Source organism: Manis javanica, chromosome 8 (genome assembly GCF_040802235.1).
Source record: "Manis javanica isolate MJ-LG chromosome 8, MJ_LKY, whole genome shotgun sequence".
Taxonomy (NCBI): domain Eukaryota; kingdom Metazoa; phylum Chordata; class Mammalia; order Pholidota; family Manidae; genus Manis; species Manis javanica.
Genome location: NC_133163.1, coordinates 120,320,549 through 120,338,702, shown reverse-complemented (window position 1 = coordinate 120,338,702; position 18,154 = coordinate 120,320,549). Strand labels below are relative to the sequence as shown.

Sequence of the window (18,154 nt, the reverse complement as noted above, 5' to 3'; positions counted from 1 at the left end):
TGTTTCCATTAAGACCAATACTGCTTAAGAAAAGAAAGGGTAGAGAGCCTATGCTTTTTGGCAGCCAGCTGTGTTCTGGCCAGCTTCCACCCTGGAAAAGCAATGCTATCTTCTGGGGTCAGTTCTTGCTGTGTTTCTCACCCTGGAGTCTCACATCATTCCAGGATATCCACCTATAGCCCTCCCTGATGTCTGTTGACTCTCTCCCTTAGGTAAGAATCTCCCCCTACTTTACCCAAGATCAGCCATGGCTTTATTAGGTGAAAGAAGCTTCCCAACATTAGGGAGAGAATGGAACCCAACTGACAGACATTTATTAGTTGTGCATGCCCTCTCAAATGTCATGCTCAGTGTCCACAGCCACCAGGGGCTCTGGGCGCTTCATGGTTCCATTGTGGAGTTCTTCCTCCAAGAAACCCTTCCTTCATCCTTTTAGATTCTCTGACCTCTGGTCTGATTCTTCATTTCAGGTCAAATGTTATCTTTGCCTTGAAGAGATATTTCCAAGCTTCCTCCCTCCCCTCCATACACACATTCTCCCTTCCCATCTCATTCTTTCCAGACAGGTTTTTGAGAACTTATAGCCTCCATTCCAAACCTCTAGTTCACTTGTCCCAAAAATTTCTGCCTTTTAGGAAACTGTTAGGCATCAAGGCCATTGCTGGCCATCTTCTAAGCCCTGCCTACAAACACTAGACAATCCCATGGCTGAGAGGCCAGCTGAGAGTGCTTGAGGAAGCTAAAAAGCAGTCAGGTTGGGCTGTAGTTTATTCAACCATACAGCCAGTATCTTCTGAGCACCTTACTGCACATTAGGAATACACATATGAACAACACAGATGTATAACCTGGCCTCATTGAGCCCTGGAGCTATGAGGCGATACAGGAAAGTAAACCAGGGCTTATAAGTCAGTGTGATCAGTGCTTTTCAAGTCCTGGAGGGCACCTAGCTTAGTCTGGGAGGTCATGGTGGACTGCCAGAAGTAGTAATATTTAAGCTGACATTGAAGGACGAACAAGAAGCAGTCAAACAGAGGAAGGAGGAAAGAGAGGGCAAGTGTTTCAGGCAGAGGGAATGGCATGTACAGAGCTCAGAATCTGATGCAGCTTGAAGTCTGGTTCAGGAACTAAGTTCACAAGCTAGGGGCACTCCTGCTGTTTGGGGTCTAACACATCTTGTCAGGGTGAGGGCAGCTGCACAAAGGAGCCAGTAACGCTTCTGCTTGGCCTGGTCCCGGCCATCTGGGCCCCAGGCAATGGCATCAGCCTGAGTTTTATCATTTTTGTACAAGTTTTCCAGGTGTCAGATTATTGACAAATTCTGTATCTATGGCAGCCCACCTACGCACCTGTTCAGATTCAGAGCAGCTCAAGAGAGCAGGAAAAGCAAACCTAACTGAAAAGGTCTGCAGAATAAAATTGGCAACAGAACCCCCCGTTTTAGTAGTTATGTGTTACAGAGCTGCTTCTTGATCACTGGGGGCTTTCAAGGAGCACATAGTCCAAATGCATCCATGGATAATCGTTCTTGCAGGTTTGGATGACCAGACCTCTCAATTCCTCTCTGCTCCCCTTCAGAGTCACCAAATGCTCCCTCCTACTTACTCGAGAGAGGAGGCATATGTACCAAATCTTTCAGAGCAGTTGGATCTTTACAACTTATAAGTATTTTACTACCAACAGATCTGTTAGATAATCTTGTTACTAATCAAAATGTGTTCCTTTTCCTCAATACTATCATATATATCTCTTCTTAAGTGAGTTCATCTCTCTGCTGAATTTAACACAAACTAATGCTTTAGAAACTCAACTTTTGTAATGGTATTGAATTTTGCTTTCAAAATGTAACATCTGATACTAATGTGGAACAGCTTGCTTGCCCCATTCAAGTCTTATCTCTGTGGTCCCAGCCAAACATTCTGTAAACCTGCAGTGAATGGTCACACCTCTCCTGATATATTTAAGCCTGTGAGCCTGAATTGTTTTTATTATTCTTGAAATTAAATCCTTTAGTTTACAGTTAACAGAGGTTTCTATATCTGATAAGAATACTGGTATCAAAGCAGATGCAATCTAAGGGGTATCAAGGCAAATACGCCTTCCAAAACTCTGCACAGGAATCACCAACTCAAATGCTACAGGAGCCAGCTAGGTAACCTTAAGTGGGCGAGACTGTCATGACTTAGTTAAAATTTTACATGTTGTTTATATTAAATGTCAGTAACTAATTCTTTTAAGTGGATCAGCAGTGTGAGAGCCTAACCGAACCTGTCAGTTTGCTTCTTTGGCCCAAAGACTTCTGTCTCTTCCCATCTGCCATACAGGAGTCATCTATTGTACACATGCGAGCTTTTTAACAAAAATAGTTACTTACCTTGTGTGCCTTGAATTCTGACGCCAATGCAACATAGTAGTACTCCTCTTATTTTTAATCAATAGACATGAGATTTGTGGTTGGTATGACCTATATTTTTAACATACTGTATGTTATATTACTTTCAGAAGTTATTTGTAGCACTTACACATTCGATACTACAATGGAATAATAGTTGCAGCCAACACTACAGGATCTGCTGTAGATGTGCTGGGATCCTCTTCTCCCATGGCCATCCCCTGCAGCCTTGGGGGCACTTGGGTGCCAAGTGTGCACCCAAGTCTTCATGGACTATGTCATGGCAGCCTTTTAATGTGTGCCAGCCAGTTCCCATAGATTCTGCAGCTAAGTTCCATGCTATTCATGACTCCATACTCCATGCCTATATTTTACATCCCATGTCAGGATAAGCAGTATACTCTTAAAGGAAAATATAAGTAATTTTCCAAAATTAAACTGTCTCCTGATTATACTAAATTCACCCATTTACACATTAAACATACATAGTTGCCAAAACCTTTCCCTTGGTATTTGGATTTAGTTGAATATGAACATTAAAATGTTTACCTGGATGAAAATTCAAGGTTCATATATTTCAAAATGTTAACCTCAAATCATTTGAGGTCAGAGCTAGGGATCTCCAAATCCCTCAGAGAATGGTAACCAAATAAGTCTACTTTATTTGCTCTTTAGCATGGAGATGTGATTCATTTTTCCCAACTTACATTATCTTCACTATGGAACCACTAAAAATTAGTTAAATTGTAAGTACTAATCTTAAAGGAAAAGTAGTGTAGGAGGGTTCCCCTTTCTCCACATCCTCGCCAACAATTGTTGAACTTCTGTATATTTTCCCCTTTCTTTCAAATTTTATGACATAAAATCAATAAATTCATAAATCACAATGGTGATTGCTCTATTTTTCCATTCCCCCAGTTGGCTATATATATTTTTTTCAATTGGCTATATTTTTAACCCAGCAAATATTTATGTACCCCAGATGCATAAAGTACAGAAATAGGTTAAGTAATTAATCCAAGCACTGTTTGCACTTTCATTTTTTTAACTTTAAAATTTTAAATATTCTCTGAGGTGAGACAACACTCTTTTAATGTTGAAATTTGATTTAACTCAAAAGCTAATTGTTTTCACATCAGCCCTCCTATCACCACCCTATAACTGTTTAACTCCTGACTCTGCAAGAATTTGGTTAAACGGCAGCAGTGAATTTTGAGTAATAAACATATTACCATCTAACAAGGTCAGCCATCTTTTCCAAATTTTTTTCTCGGATTCTGTTTTATTCAGTGTTTAACAACTAAACTTTGAGTTAAAATTAAAATTTAAGCTGGAATTTTCAGAATTTCTTAATCCTGGGACATACTCTCTGACCTCAATCAGGGACCTTAGCAACATCTGTGTCAGTTGACACTCATATTTGTTTTTGATCCATATACTTATTTAATTCTAAAAACTATTCTTCCAACTAAGACCTGACTTGATACATTTCACAGCACTGCTTAAGGCTTTACTCAAATTAATGTTTCACTTTCCAAAATGCATTCTATCTCCAGAGGTAAAGAGAGGTGCTTTCCGTCAGCTTGACTCAGAATGGATCATCTAAAGCTGATTGTCGGTAGCACTTTTAGGCCATGACTGGCTGGGCCTCTGACAAGTCCTTCCAATGGAGGGTGTACAGCCTGCAGAGGGAAGTGCATCTCTGGAGGCTGAGATTCTTCTCTCTTAAGAGAGCCTGGAAGCCAGGCTTGGTCTGCCTTTCTTACTCACGTCCTGGCTCTCCTGGCTCGGGATGGAGGGACAGTACAGTCTCTGTTCTTCGTTAGTCTAACTCCCGATCTTGTAGCCCTCCTTAAATCCCTTCTTTATTATTATATTTTTTGATTGTGGTAAAATAGACAAATACAAACTTTACCATCATTGCCATTTTTAAGTGTAGACTTAAGTAGTGTTAAGTATATTCATATTGTGTGACCAATCTCCAGAACTTTTTCAACTTACAAAACTCAAAGTCTGTACCCATTAGACAACAACTCCCATTTCTCCCGCCCCCCTGCCCCTGGTGATCACCATTATATTCTGTTCTATGAGTCTTGACTACTGCACATACCTCATATAAGTGAAATCATACAGTATTTGTCTTTGTGTGACTGGCTTATTTAAACCTAGCCTAGTATCTTCAAGGTTCATCCTCGTTGTACCATGGTCAGAATTTCGTTGCTTCTTAAGGCTGCATAATATTCCATTGTATGTATAAACCACATCCTGTTTATCCATTCATGGGTTGATAGACCTTTAGGTTGCTTCCACCTTTTGACCATTGTGGACAATGCTACTGTGAACATGAATGTACAAATATCTCTTTGAGATCTGCTTCCAATTCTTTTGGATGTATACCCAGAACTGGTATTCTTCAATCATATGGTAGGTTCTATTTTTAATTTTTTTTAGAACCTTCATGCTGTTTTCCATAGTGGCTTTACCATTTTACATTCCCACCAACACTGCACAAGAGGTCCATTTTATCTATATCCTTGCCAGCACTTGTTCTTTTCTTCTCTCTCTTCTTTTTTAATTAACAGTCATTCTAATGGGTGTGAGGTGATGTTACATTGTGGTTCTGATTTGTACTTCCTTAATGATTAGTGATATTGAGCATCTTTTTAAAAGCTTTTTGGTGTATCTTCTTTGGAGAAATGACTATTCAAGTCCTTTGCTCATTTTTTAAAATTATGATATCATTAATACACAACCACATGAGCAACATTGTGGTTACTAGATTCCTCCCATTCAAGTCCCCACCACACACCCCATTACAGTCACTGTCCATCAGCATAGTAAGATGCTATAGAGTCACTACTTGTCTTCTCTGTGCTGTACTGCCTTCCCCGTGACCCCCACTACATTATGTGAGTTAATCATAATGCCCCTTAATCCTCTTGTCTCTCTCTTCCTTCCCACCCTCTGCAGTCCCTTTCCCTTTGGTAACTGTTAGTCCATTCTTGGGTTCTGTGATTCTGCTGCTGTTTTGTTCCTTCAGTTTTTGCTTTGTTCTTATACTCCACAGATGAGTGAAATCATTTGATACTTGTCTTTCTCCACCTGGCTTATTTCACTGAGCATAATACCCTCTAGCTCCATCCATGTTGTTGCAAATGGTAGGATTTGTTTTCTTCTTATGGCTGAATAATATTCCATTGTGTATATGTACCACCTCTTCTTTATCCATTCATCTACTGATGGACACTTAGGTTGCTTCCATTTCTTGGCTATTGTAAATAGTGCTGTGATACACATAGGGGTGCATATGTCTTTTTCAAAATGGGCTCCTGCATTCTTAGGGTAAATTCCTAGGAGTGGAATTCCTGGGTCAAATGGTATTTCTGTTTTGAGTTTTTTGAGGAAACTCCATACTGCTTTCCACAATGGTTGAACTAATTTACATTCCCACCAGCAGTGTAGGAGGGTTCCCCTTTCTCCACATCCTCACCAACATTTGTTGTTGTTTGTCTTTTGTATGATAGCCATCCTTGCTGGTGTGAGGTGATATCTCATTGTGGTTTTAATTTACATTTCTCTGATGATTAGCAATGAGGAGCATCTTTTCATGTGCCTGTTGGTCATCTGAATTTCTTCTTTGGAGAATTGTCTGTTCAGATCCTGTGCCCATTTTTAATTGGCTTATTTGCTTTTTGTTTTTTGAGGTACGTGAGCTCTTTATATATTTTGGATGTCAACCCCTTATCATATATGTCATTTATGAATATATTCTCCCATACTGTAGGATAGCTTTTCTTCTACTGATGGAGTCCTTTGCTGTACAGAAGCTTTTTAGTTTGATATAGTCCCACTATTTTTGCTTTTGTTTCCCTTGCCCAGGGAGATATGCTCATGAAAAAGTTTTTCATGTTTATATTCAATAGAGTTTTGCCTATGTTTTCTTCTAAGAATTTAATGGTTTCATGACTTAATTCAGGTCTTTGATCCATTTCAAGTTTACTGTTGTGTATGGAGTTAGACAGTAATCCAGTGTCATTCTCTTACATGTAGCTGTCCAATTTTGCCAACACCAGCTGTTGAAGAGGCTGTCATTTCCCCATTGTATATCCATGGCTCCTTTACCATATATTAATTGACCATATATACCTGGGTTAATATCTAGACTCTCTATTCTGTGCCATTGGTCTATGGGTCTGTTCTTGGGCCAGTACCAAATTGTCTTGATTACTGTGGCTTTGTAGTAGAGCTTGAAGTTGGTAAGTGTAATCTCCCCTGCTTTATTCTTCCTTCTCAGGATTGCTTTGGCTATTTGGGGTCTTTTGTGGTTCCATATGCATTTTAGAACTATTTGTCCCAGTTTGTTGAAGAATCCTGTTGGTATTCTGATAGGGATTTCATTGAATCTGTAGATTGCTTTAGGCAGGATGACCATTTTGACAGTATTAATTCTTCTTTGCTCATTTTTAAATGAGATTATTTGTTTTGCTGTTGAGTTGTAGGAGCTCTTTTTATTCTGGATATGAACCACTTGCCGTATCTATGACTCGTAAATATTTTCTCCCATTCTGTAGGCTGCTTTTTCACTCTGATTGTATCCATTGATGCACAGAAGTTTTTAATTTTTATCTAGTCCAATTTATCTATTTTTACATTTATTGCCTGTGCTTTTTGTGTAATATCCAAGAAATCACTGCCAAATGCATGGTCATGAAGCTTTTCTCCTGTGTGTTCTCCTAAGAGTTTAGTTTTAGCATTTGTGTTTAGGTCTTCGATATGTTTTCAGTTAATTCTTGCATATGGTAAAAGGTAAGGGTTCAACTTCATTCTTTTGCATGTAGGTATCCAGTTTTCTCAGCACCATTTGTTGAAAAGACCAGCACTCTTGTCAAAAATCATCTGATCATATATGTGAGGGCTTATTTCTGATCTCTCTATTCTATTCATTCCTTTGGTCTGTATGTCTGTCTTTCTGCAGATACCACATTGTTTGATTACTGTAGCTCTGTAATAAATTTTGGAATCAGGAAGTGTGAGACCTCCAACTTTCTTCTTTTCAAGATTGTTTTGGCTACTCAGATTGTTTTGAGATTGCATATGAATTTCAAGATGGATTTTTATATTTCTGCAAAAATATGCCATTGGGATTTTGATAAGGATTGCGTTAAATCTGTAGATCTCTTTGGGTAGTAGTGTTACCTAATGATATTAAGTCTTTCAGTCCATGAACACAGGATGTTTTCCATTTATTTGTGTCTTCCTTAATTTCTTTCAATTAGTTGAATGTTTTGTAGTTTTCAGGGTACAAGTCTTTTGTTTCCTTAAGTTTATTCCTAAGTATTTCATTTTTTTGATGCTATTATAAGTGGAATTGTTTTCTTAATTTCCTTTTCAGATTGCTCATTGCTAGTGTATAAAAACACAACTGACTTTTGTTTGTTGATTTTGTACTCTGCAACTTTACTAAGTTTGTTTATTAGTTCTAACAGGTATTTTTTTGCGTATGTGGAATTAAAGCTCTTCTTGATGCCCATCGGATCTGGCCGGGACACTGTTTGCCCTGGATATTTCCTTCAATCACTTTCCCAGTCTTCCTTGGCCTCTTATGCTGCTGTCATCACTAAAACATCAGGGAGAGATGTTTTGCTCCAAATGCTGCCACCAGCAGGATCTTCTAGGTTGGTATTTGAACTGAAAGGTGGCCCAGTATTTTAAGGATATATTCAGACACCCTGATGCTGAAACCTTGCCCATACACTGCCTCTACAGTCACGATACCCCATCGACATGGAGGTGAGTGGGTGTGAGAGGCCTAGAAGCCAAAAACTTGAGCCTCTTAGGAATTCCTATGGGCCAACTTGAGGCACAGCCTCTTTTCTTGCACAGCATCTTGGTACCTTTCCTGAGGAGGATGGAGCAGACTGGCTGACTGTGGGCTGTCAACCCCATCATTTGCTTTATTGGAATCCTTGAGCTGTATGACCGACTGTACAAGACAGCTTCATGGGGATGGGCCTTAGGGGCCCCAACACCTTTGTTTGGGTTCAAAGCAGCATTTTGTGAAAAAGCAAGGAGTACACATTGTTTGCCAAAAGGAAATGTAATTATATCATTCAATTGTGTGTCCCTTCAACTATGTCTCAACTCCACACTGATGCTAACTTCCAACTCCTTCTATTCCAAGAAAGTTGAGACTTCCTATTTGATATTCCTGTCTTTCTAGGGACCCATCCACCACCCATGGGATGCTTTTATTTAGACATTTCTATCCTACCTCTTACAGAATCCTCTTCTTAGCAAACTGGTAGAGTTTGACCTAGAGGAAATTGAATTTTCTGGGCTAAATCCCAGTAATAGCTCTCTCTGGGGACATTAATCAGCCTTCAGAATCTTCAGGGCTGTGGATATGGGGACTATTCTCAGGGGTCTAGCCTGTACTTCTCTTTGACCAGGTCTCTTAAGAAATGTATCCCACCATTCCAGTATCACCTGAGGCTCATGGTCACTGTGACCCAGATCATCCTCATTCAAATACCATCAAGGTTCCTGTAAATCTTACGATAACAAGATTCAAGGTGATATCTGTGAAATGGCAGAGCCCATATTATAACCCAACCTCATTTTAATTTAAAATTCTATACAGCTCAGAGTCCAAAACCATAAGGTCATTGCCCTGTCACACGCTTGAAAAATCTTAACTTGAGAGACTCTCACTAGACAAGAAAAATCAGAGAGTTTCATGGTCTGTGTCATGACCTTGGACCGAGCACTATCGGCAGAATAGAGAACATGACGAGGAGCAGATGAAGGATCAGACCACACCATCCACACAACCTTCTTTCCTGTCCGGGGGGCTTCATCTTGGCCTTGATCTCTCTCTTCCTACGGGGGCTATGTGGGTGCTGGCCCATGTGGCATGACACCTTACCTAGGTGTCACCACCGTCTTGCAGACTCCACACAGTGACATGGCTGCACTATAAATCGGGGCATCCTGAAGCCCCCTTTCAGCCTTGGGACTCTGAAGACCCTATGATCTTCTTCAGCGCCTCCTGGACCTCTCTGCATAGTACACATTAGCATTCTCAGAACAACGACACAGTCTACTGAGATGTGATTCCCTGACCGAATGGGGCCTGTCTTCCAATGTCAAGGCAAAGGCACCATCAGACTGGTCAAGAGATTTATGAAAGACCTTCACTGTCTTCTCAGATTCCTGAACAGGATGATCTCAGATCCCTCTTCATACACCATGTAGAATGCTATTCTTTATCTTTTAGGTCAGCAGTTCTCAAAGGACTTTCCCTGGAGTCCCCTTTAGTGGCTACCAGAGAAGATCAAGCAAGATGGACTAGGCCCGGGTCAGGAGCCGGGACAGCTTCCCGCTGCTGGGCCCTCCACACCCAGCCCCAACCCCCATACTTTTCTGGCTTCAGTCAGAATAGTTCTGCTTTTCTCTTACATTTTGAGTTTTATCCTAATATTTTTATTAAAACAATGGATTCCATAGCTTTTTAAAAATAGGTTGGAAAGCCAGTGATCTGCTCCAAGGCAGTATTGTGTGGCTAACACCCCCTGAAGTGAAGCACACCACAAGAATGTACCCTCCAGAGGTCAGCACCTCCTCTAGAATTCCCACCACAAGTGTGTTGTGCACCCATCCCCCTCAGGATCACCGGGCAGTAATCCTTTAGAGAAAGGGCAGGATGCTGCTGAATCACACTCTGTCGGTCCCACATAAACCACAGCCCCTGCACACACACACACACACAGTATTGACAGACAGGCACCTCAGGGTACCCAGGGCAGCCCTGGCTGAACCCCACAATATCCAGGTACAATGTGGCTACGTGCATAGCCTTGTTGGGGTTTCCCTCCACTGCTAACTCCAGGCAATCTCATATACCCTCTCACTGCCCTCCAGGCTTCAGTCTACGACCCTCACCGGCCTTGCTTCCCTCGCTCTCAGGATCCAAGGTCTCTCTGGCCTAGCCCAGCTTGTTAAGGAGTTTGGGATGGGTTTTCTCGGGCTGTACGATCTCACAAAGTGAAGCCTGAAGCCAGATTCCCACCCACCCTTTGTCTCCCAACTTGTATGGTCTGGATGAAGCCCCATCCCGAATTCAGAGACTCACCTGGGGAGAGATCAGAGCAAGAAAACAGGAAGTCAGAAAGGAGGCAGCAGGGCTCATGGGACCCTGGAACCTCAGTGAGAGAATGAGGTGGTGAAAGTGGGGATTAAGGAAAGGGGTCAGTGGTTCAGCAAGTGCCGTGGGGAAAACACTGTAGTTGGAGACTTAGGAACCCCAACTTCCTGCCCTGTTAGGCCTTTGGGAGGGGCATGTAGGTGGCGTTTGGTCCTGAGGGTGGGGATTCATCATTCCAGTGCTGTGTCTGGGGATGGGGCAGGACCACGAGACAACTGTTTTCTGTGCTGGTTTTTTTTACCCAGAACCTTCCTTGACTGGAGCAGGAAGGGGCAGTGTTTGTAGCCCCTGATAGCGGGCTTACCAACAAGGTCCTTCTCTTCTCCAGAGCCAGTCTGATTACAAAGGCCTTCTCTGAGGAGGCCCTCCCTAAACAGGGCTAAACCAGCCCAAAGGAGTCTTTCTAAAACTCTAAGAACAGAAAGGTCAAACATGATAAAAGATACATATAGGGCTCTGCCCAACCAAAAATACTGACTGAATCACTTTCCGCAAGAGCAGCAGTGAGTCTTTCTGGGTTCTCCAGGACCCAGGTTTTCCTGGTGGAAATCTGGGTTGAGTTTTTCTCCAGATCTGTCAGTAGATCATCTGCCTGAGCAAAGAAACCCAGCCTTGAAGTCCCAGGGCCTTCCCACTCCCTAAACCTCCTCCGACCCTCAGAGCTAGACGGTGGTGAGCTGCCTTCCTAAGCTCCTCCGGCCACACTAGGGAGTCCAGGAGGATTCAGGCTCCCCAGGTCACGCCTCGATGTTTCCCCAGAGGACCGAAAGCTGTTTGTGGGGATGCTGGGGAAGCAGCAGGGCGAGGAGGATGTCAGGCGCCTGTTCCAGCCCTTCGGCCATATAGAAGAGTGCACGGTCTTGCGGAGCCCTGACGGCACCAGTAAAGGTGACTTGGGAGGACCCCGGGATTTCCTGGTGACCCTGCCTCACTGGGTCACACGATCCTTCGGTCCCTGTGGCCTGAGCCGCCGCTGTCCCTCTACCTGCTCCAGGCTGTGCCTTTGTGAAGTTCGGGAGTCAGGGGGAAGCCCAGGCAGCCATCCAGAGTCTGCACGGTAGCCGGACCATGGCGGTGAGGCCGGGGGGGTGGGGACGGGCTCCTCCCCACGTGACCAGTGCCCCAGCAACGGGCCTGATGGGCACGGCGCTCGGCCCAGGGCCAGCGCTGCGGTCTGGACCCGTCACCGCGACCTTCCCTGCCCTACCCAGGGCGCCTCCTCCAGCCTCGTGGTCAAGCTGGCGGACACGGACCGGGAGCGCGCGCTGCGTCGCATGCAGCAAATGGCCGGCCAGCTGGGCGCGTTCCACCCGGCGCCGCTGCCGCTAGGGGCCTGCGGGGCCTACACCACGGCGGTAGGTGCCCGGCCCCGGCGGCGGGTGAGCCAGGCCAGGCCGGGGGCCGGGAGAGCTTCCCGCCGCTGGGCTCCCCACACCCTCCCTTCTCACTCCCTAAGATCCTGCAGCACCAGGCGGCCCTGCTGGCGGCGGCCCAGGGCCCAGGCCTAGGCCCGGTGGCCGCGGTGGCGGCGCAGATGCAGCACGTGGCCGCCTTCAGCCTGGTGGCGGCGCCGCTGTTGCCGGCGGCAGGTATTGCCCGCTGGGGGCCCGGGCGCGGCGCGGGGTGGGGCCGGCGGAGCCGTGGCCCGACTATTCTCCCTCCGCCACTACCAGCAGCCAACTCCGCGCCGGGCAGCGGCCCCGGCGCGCTTCCCGGACTTCCAGCGCCCATCGGGGTCAATGGATTCGGCTCTCTGACCCCCCAGACCAACGGACAGCCGGGCTCCGACACTCTCTACAATAACGGGCTCTCCCCTTACCCAGGTGGGCCCCCCCGCTCCGCCCAAATCTCCCCAAAATGGAGTGGGGAGCCGGGGGTGGAGGGGTACCAGCCTCTCTGGAAGGGCCTCCTCCTCCTTCCCTGCTACCTCTCATAGCCTCCCTCCACCTCGCACACTCCCTGCCGGACCCCACCCGCCAGCCTTCACCGTGGGCCTCGCGCCCCTCTCTCCCCAGCCCAGAGCCCAGGCGTGGCTGACCCCCTGCAGCAGGCCTACGCTGGGATGCACCACTTCGCAGGTTTCACTTGGCGCTTCGTGGCCTGGGGGGGTTTGAAGGGCCCCAGAAAGAAGTAGGGAGACTTGTGGGGGGTTTAGGCTCTGTTCTGAGGAGTCAACCCTCCCATGCCCCCACCCCTGGGCCCAGAGCGACCTCTCTAGGGGTGAGGGTTGCCAAGCTATGGCCTGAATTGGTCAGAGGTAGCCAGGCAGCTGGGGCCCTTCTTGGGAGATGGCTCCTGGGGGGTCACTGCCCACCCCCACCTCTGTCTTCAGCAGCCTATCCATCGGCCTATGCCCCAGTGAGCACAGCTTTTCCCCAGCAGCCTTCAGCCCTGCCCCAGCAGCAAAGAGAAGGTGAGGGACAGGGGGCTGGAGATCAGGGCCTGGTGGGGCCGGACCCAGGGTCCCTCCCCTGAACCAGCCTGCCCCTGTTCCTGCAGGTCCTGAAGGCTGTAACCTCTTCATCTATCACCTGCCTCAGGAGTTCGGTGATGCAGAACTCGTACAGACATTCCTGCCCTTTGGAGCTGTTGTCTCTGCCAAAGTCTTTGTGGACCGAGCCACCAACCAGAGCAAGTGTTTTGGTGAGCTGAGCCCCATCCCTGGGCCACACCCATTCCTAACTTCAAGATTCCTTACAGACCCTCAGATTGTCCTCCATAAATAAATGATTTCCAAAGACTGAGTGTATATGGCACAAAGCAAGGTCACAGACCAGTGACAGTGTTAAGCCCAGACCAGGAACAAGTCTATTTCAGGTTCACTTGGGAAAGTCAGGTGTCTGGAAGATGCTTGATCAGGTCAGGCTTTAGAGTCTATTTAGAGTCTAGCCAGGGCAGGAGGAGCCTAGACCTGGGACCAAAGAACCCCTCAACTCCAACAGCAGTTCAGAGAACCAGACTGGGAGCTGTGGAGGGAGAGTGTCAACCTGTGCCCGGGAGGAAAAGGGACAACCCCACAACACATCCAGTCAGAATTGCCTCCTGTCCTTCCAAGAATCACACCTTTAGGAAACTCAGGCCAATTGCCCTTGTAAGTGGGTGTCCGTATGTGCACATGCACATGCAAACGATGGAGGGTGGAGGGGTATATGTTTGATGGAACTGGCCTGACGGAGCAGGGAGAAGAGGGGGCTAATCAGAGAGAGAGGAGGCCCTGCCAAGCAGAGTTCCCAGCTAACCTCTCTGCCCGCACCCTCCAGGGTTTGTTAGCTTTGACAATCCAACCAGTGCCCAGACAGCCATTCAGGCCATGAATGGCTTTCAAATTGGCATGAAGAGGCTCAAGGTCCAGCTAAAGAGGCCCAAGGATGCCAATCGGCCTTACTGATCTGCTCCCACTGACCAGCCGCAGAAAGGTGGGTCCTTGGGGGATCTTGGGCAGATGGTGCCTGAGTGATGGAGGCCCTATCAGCTTTGATGTTCCTTTTGGGATGTTGAGGTGCTCCCCCCTGTAAAAGTCTGGGAGAGTAGAGCCAGGAGTTAGGAGGAATCCTCATTTGAAGACTTTGGGTTTTTCCTTCATTCCAGGACTGAGACAAACTAGATAACATTCCTGCCCCCACGGTCTGGGAGAGACGATTGCAGCAAGATCCAACCAGGTAGTTTCACTCCAGAGATAGCCACAGGGGCTACCAGAGGAGAGGACTTCTGTGTGGGCAGGGCAGGGGCTGGAGAATGAGACTGGAAGAGTAGGTTTGGGCCGGTGTGTGAAGGGTCTTAAAGGCCATGAGTTTGAACCTCATCCTGAAAATGGGAGAGAACAATTGAGTTTAAGCAAAGAAGGGATGAGATGCGAGGGCTGGGATAATGGGCAGTGAATAGGGAGCTGAGGAGAGGAGTAAATGTGGCCAACAAGCAGGGTCTGCAGGGCCTGGTGGGTGACGGGGAAGGAAATGACAAGCTCTCGGGTTTCTGGCAGGGCCAGCTGCCTGCAACTTACAGAGATTCGCTGTCTCAGAAGATCCACGGGGCGCCGCCTCCCCTGAGCTTCCCTCAGCGTGCCCTGTGGAGGAGGTGTGGGGCTGGGGTCATCTGCCCAGGACCCAGGGTCTGGCTTCAGTAGATCAGGCTGTCGCTTTGGCCCTGCTTCCGCCCTGCTTCTCGGGAAGAGAGGCCCAGCCACTCCCCCGAGGTATCCGGTGGGGCAAGCTGCTCCTGTCCTGCTCTCCAGAGTGATTTTGCCTTTGTTTTTCTTTCCCCTCTCTCCTTATCAATCAACACCCAACAACAGAAACTGAAGAGTGAAGAGAAAGGAAAGGAAAAGCACAGCAATGCTTGAGCCGCCCTTCCCGCGGGAGCAGCCGCAGGGAGGTGGATCAGACCTGCGGCCAGCGCCTGGGGCTCGGGCCACGTTAGGGACATCTTTGTCAAGTGGGTTGGACTTCGCCTGTGGCACAGTGTCAGGCTGGCAAGGCAGCTGGGGCTGGCTGAGGACCGACTGTCCAGGGGAACCAGCGGAGGGACTTGGGGGTGCCATGGGCTTCTCTGCCCGAGAAGCCCGTATTTACTTCTTTCAAAATCATATCATTCCTTAGAGTTTAGGGACCAAAGGACTATTGCTTTTTTAAGACTATATATATATATATATATATAAATTAAAACAAAGAAACAGAAAACAAAAACAGAAAACCCACACACATGAAAAGCAACAAAGAAAATATAGTCTCGTAAAAGCTGCCTTTAAATATTCCTAGGAGACAGGGTGGAGACCCGCGGAAGCCCCGGCTTCAGCAGAAGGGGGCTATGGAAAGATTGATGTGTGTCTCATTCCTACTTCAGCCATCCTCCTGAACCACCTTTTAAAAAGAATTAAAAACTTGAGCTCTAGGCTCATATGCAGGTAATGAGAGAGTCACAGAAGCAGTGAAACCATAACCTTCAAACTCAGAGGGCAGACCTGAGGGGGCCTGGGAGGGGCTCTGGTCTGCCCCGGCCCCTCCCGCCCTGAGAGGCCCCCTAGCCCGCGGGCATGGGAACCTGCCTCTCCTTCCTGACTGCCTTCCCCATGGGACCGCGGCTTCCCGGCAGGAAGAAAGAGAGTTTGGGCCATGCCAGCCTTTCCCGTCCCCATCCAGATAGACAGAGGCCCTGCCTTCAGTTGAGCCGAGACACCTTCTGTTTGCCCTCACCTTGAGCCGGCCACTGTGTCCCCTGGCTCTGGGCCGCCTAAGTTTGCCCGTCTGTAACGTAGTGCAGGATTTATGTCGAGGGCTGTGACAACCGACTTGGAAGGTCTGTTACTGTATATATACTGCCATTGAGAAGGGGATAATTTTCAATGTGTAGAAGCTTCAGAATTTAGAGGTCCCTCTTTACCCAGGATGTGGGAGGGAAGTAGATGTTTTGCCAAAATACTTCTTCACACCTTTAAAAAGTATATCTTTCCTATGCAAGAATGTCTCACGTGCTTATCCAAGGTGCTTCTAGATGGTGAGCAGTGTTCAGCTTAGAAGTGGTGTGTGCTCTGTCTGTCTGTCTGTGTCTGTCTGTTGTATACAGTGGGTGCCATATAAAGCTGATCGGTGGTGGTGCCTCCTGCCTGCTTCTCTGAGATGGGCAAAAGATTCAGCTTAGAACAAACACCATGACTCCACCTTGCCTTGGTCAGCCTTTCCTGGGCCTGCAGGGCCTTGCACATATTTTTCCCAGGAGGAGATTTCCCCTCTACCCCATAGACACGGATCGAACTGGTCTGAGGCCCTAACTATGTGGTGGGCACTCTGGTCCCCAGCATTGCTGAGGCTGGAAGCCTTTGATCTGAAATCACATCAGACAGTAAATGATGTGGGGGTGAGGTTGGAGGTTCCTCCTTCATAACGGTTTCTAAGAAAACTTGTTCCCACCTGTTCCTCTGTCTTTGACTCATTTTTGGAGGGGATGGGATGAAAAATAATTATGGTAATAATATTACCAAGTAAGGTGTGGTATATACCAACAACACATTTCCAGCTGAGAGAGGAACCAGTGTCGAGGGCATCATAGACTGGCCACTCTGGACTCAGATGGAGCTAGGTAACACCTGCATATTCAAACAGATACGTGGAATACAAGAGACTCACAGTGCTAGGTGCTAAGCACTGTGCTAGGAGTTGGGGCTCAGGCATGCTCTAAGTACTCAGAGTCAGGGAAACCAGACTGGTAACTAGTTGTAACTGGAGGCCCACAGTCCGTGATAGCAAGCAGTAGAGTACCTACTTTGGACTTGAGTGGTAAGGGAGGTCAAGGAAAGGTTTCCTGAAAGAGATGGAGAAAGGGAAGGATCTTTAAGGATAAACTAGGACGATTAGACAAAGCCATTTGGGTGGCTGCATTATTTTGATAAATTATCATAGAGAAATAATGATCACTCTTTACTCAGTGCTTATTATGTGGCAGACAGTGGGCACCAAGAAAAGACCCTTTTTTCCATTCCTAACTCTACCCTGAACCAAACTCATCACCAAGTCATGTCAAGACACTTGAACCAAAATGGCAAAGTATTTTGCTCCGTGGTTAGGGACTGGCTGTGCACCAAGGATGCAGGGGTTGGCAGGGTCTAGATTAGGGGTCAGCAAACTATGGCCTCTGGGTAAATCTGGCCTGCAGCCTGTTTGTCTATGGCCTACAAACAGAATGGTTTTTACAGTTCTAAAGGGCCTTAAAAATAGAAACAAAACAAAAAAGAATATGAGACAGAGACCTATTGTAGCCCACAAAGCCTAAAATACTTATTTGGTTCTTTAGACAAAAAGTTTGCTGACCCCTATAAGATCATGGAAGACTTGTATAATATCTAATGAATTTGAACAACATGGTGTTTGTGTCTCTGTTGTATGTGCATGTATTAGTCTGAACCATTTCAGTTGCAAGTGTCAAAAACCAAACTTTTAAGCCAATAGGAATTATGGCGGTGCCTTACATAATTAATTGGCTTATATAATTGATAAATCAAAGGGTATGTATCTGTTAGACATGGCTGGATTTAGGGGTTCAAATGATGATATTTCCATCTCTCGGTTTTGCTTTCTTCTGCATGTTGGCCTCACTACGTCTAGCTCTCAAGTCCTAAGAGGACTTTGGCCAGAATGAGTTTGTGCCCATCTCTGGGGTAGAAGAATAGACTGCCGTGATTGACAACTTCACCAGGGCTCTGTGGAGGAGAGAAATGGGTCCCAAAGGAAGGGATGATGGCCATATAAGCAATAGGCATCTACTATATTCTCCCCCTTTATTGCTCAGCATCCACCTATGTTTTCTTGACAAACAGTTTCAAAAATGTGCTTCCTAACAATGCAATGATCCTAGGCCCAACAAAAAGTACACTCACCTACTTCCCAGTGAGTAACAAAACAGACATGTCCAGTTGCTTTATCGAGTGATGTGCAATTCTTGATCAGGTCTGGATATAACATGATTTTGCAATCTCTGACTAAAAGATAAATTTAGCTATCCCTACATAACATATAAAGTAGTGGAGGGAAAGAGGACAACCATTTTTTTTAAAAAAAAGAAAACACCTT

At 46.3% G+C, this 18,154-nt stretch overlaps 1 protein-coding gene across 16 annotated transcripts in view; it reads left to right on the top strand.

Moving 5' to 3' along the window:
* The window catches only part of CELF6 (CUGBP Elav-like family member 6), a 28,785-nt gene extending 13,254 nt beyond the window's left edge, over positions 1-15,531 (top strand). For 5 of the 16 annotated variants that reach the window (XM_037010116.2, XM_037010113.2, XM_037010114.2 and 2 more), the window contains 9 exons: positions 11,355-11,483; positions 11,590-11,669; positions 11,755-12,184; positions 12,269-12,418; positions 12,611-12,673; positions 12,928-13,008; positions 13,095-13,238; positions 13,856-14,011; positions 14,887-15,531. In XM_037010116.2, the coding sequence (XP_036866011.2) occupies positions 11,355-11,483; positions 11,590-11,669; positions 11,755-12,184; positions 12,269-12,418; positions 12,611-12,673; positions 12,928-13,008; positions 13,095-13,238; positions 13,856-13,983 (1,205 nt within the window). In that variant the 3' untranslated portion in view covers positions 13,984-14,011; positions 14,887-15,531. Of the gene's footprint in view, positions 1-7,898; positions 8,068-11,354; positions 11,484-11,589; positions 11,670-11,754; positions 12,185-12,268; positions 12,419-12,610; positions 12,674-12,927; positions 13,009-13,094; positions 13,239-13,855; positions 14,012-14,183; positions 14,255-14,886 lie in introns of those variants that run through there. The other 11 variants (XR_005059035.2, XM_017659988.3, XM_017659986.3 and 8 more) reach the window with 11 other exon arrangements.
* Positions 15,532-18,154: the final 2,623 nt, after the last annotated feature.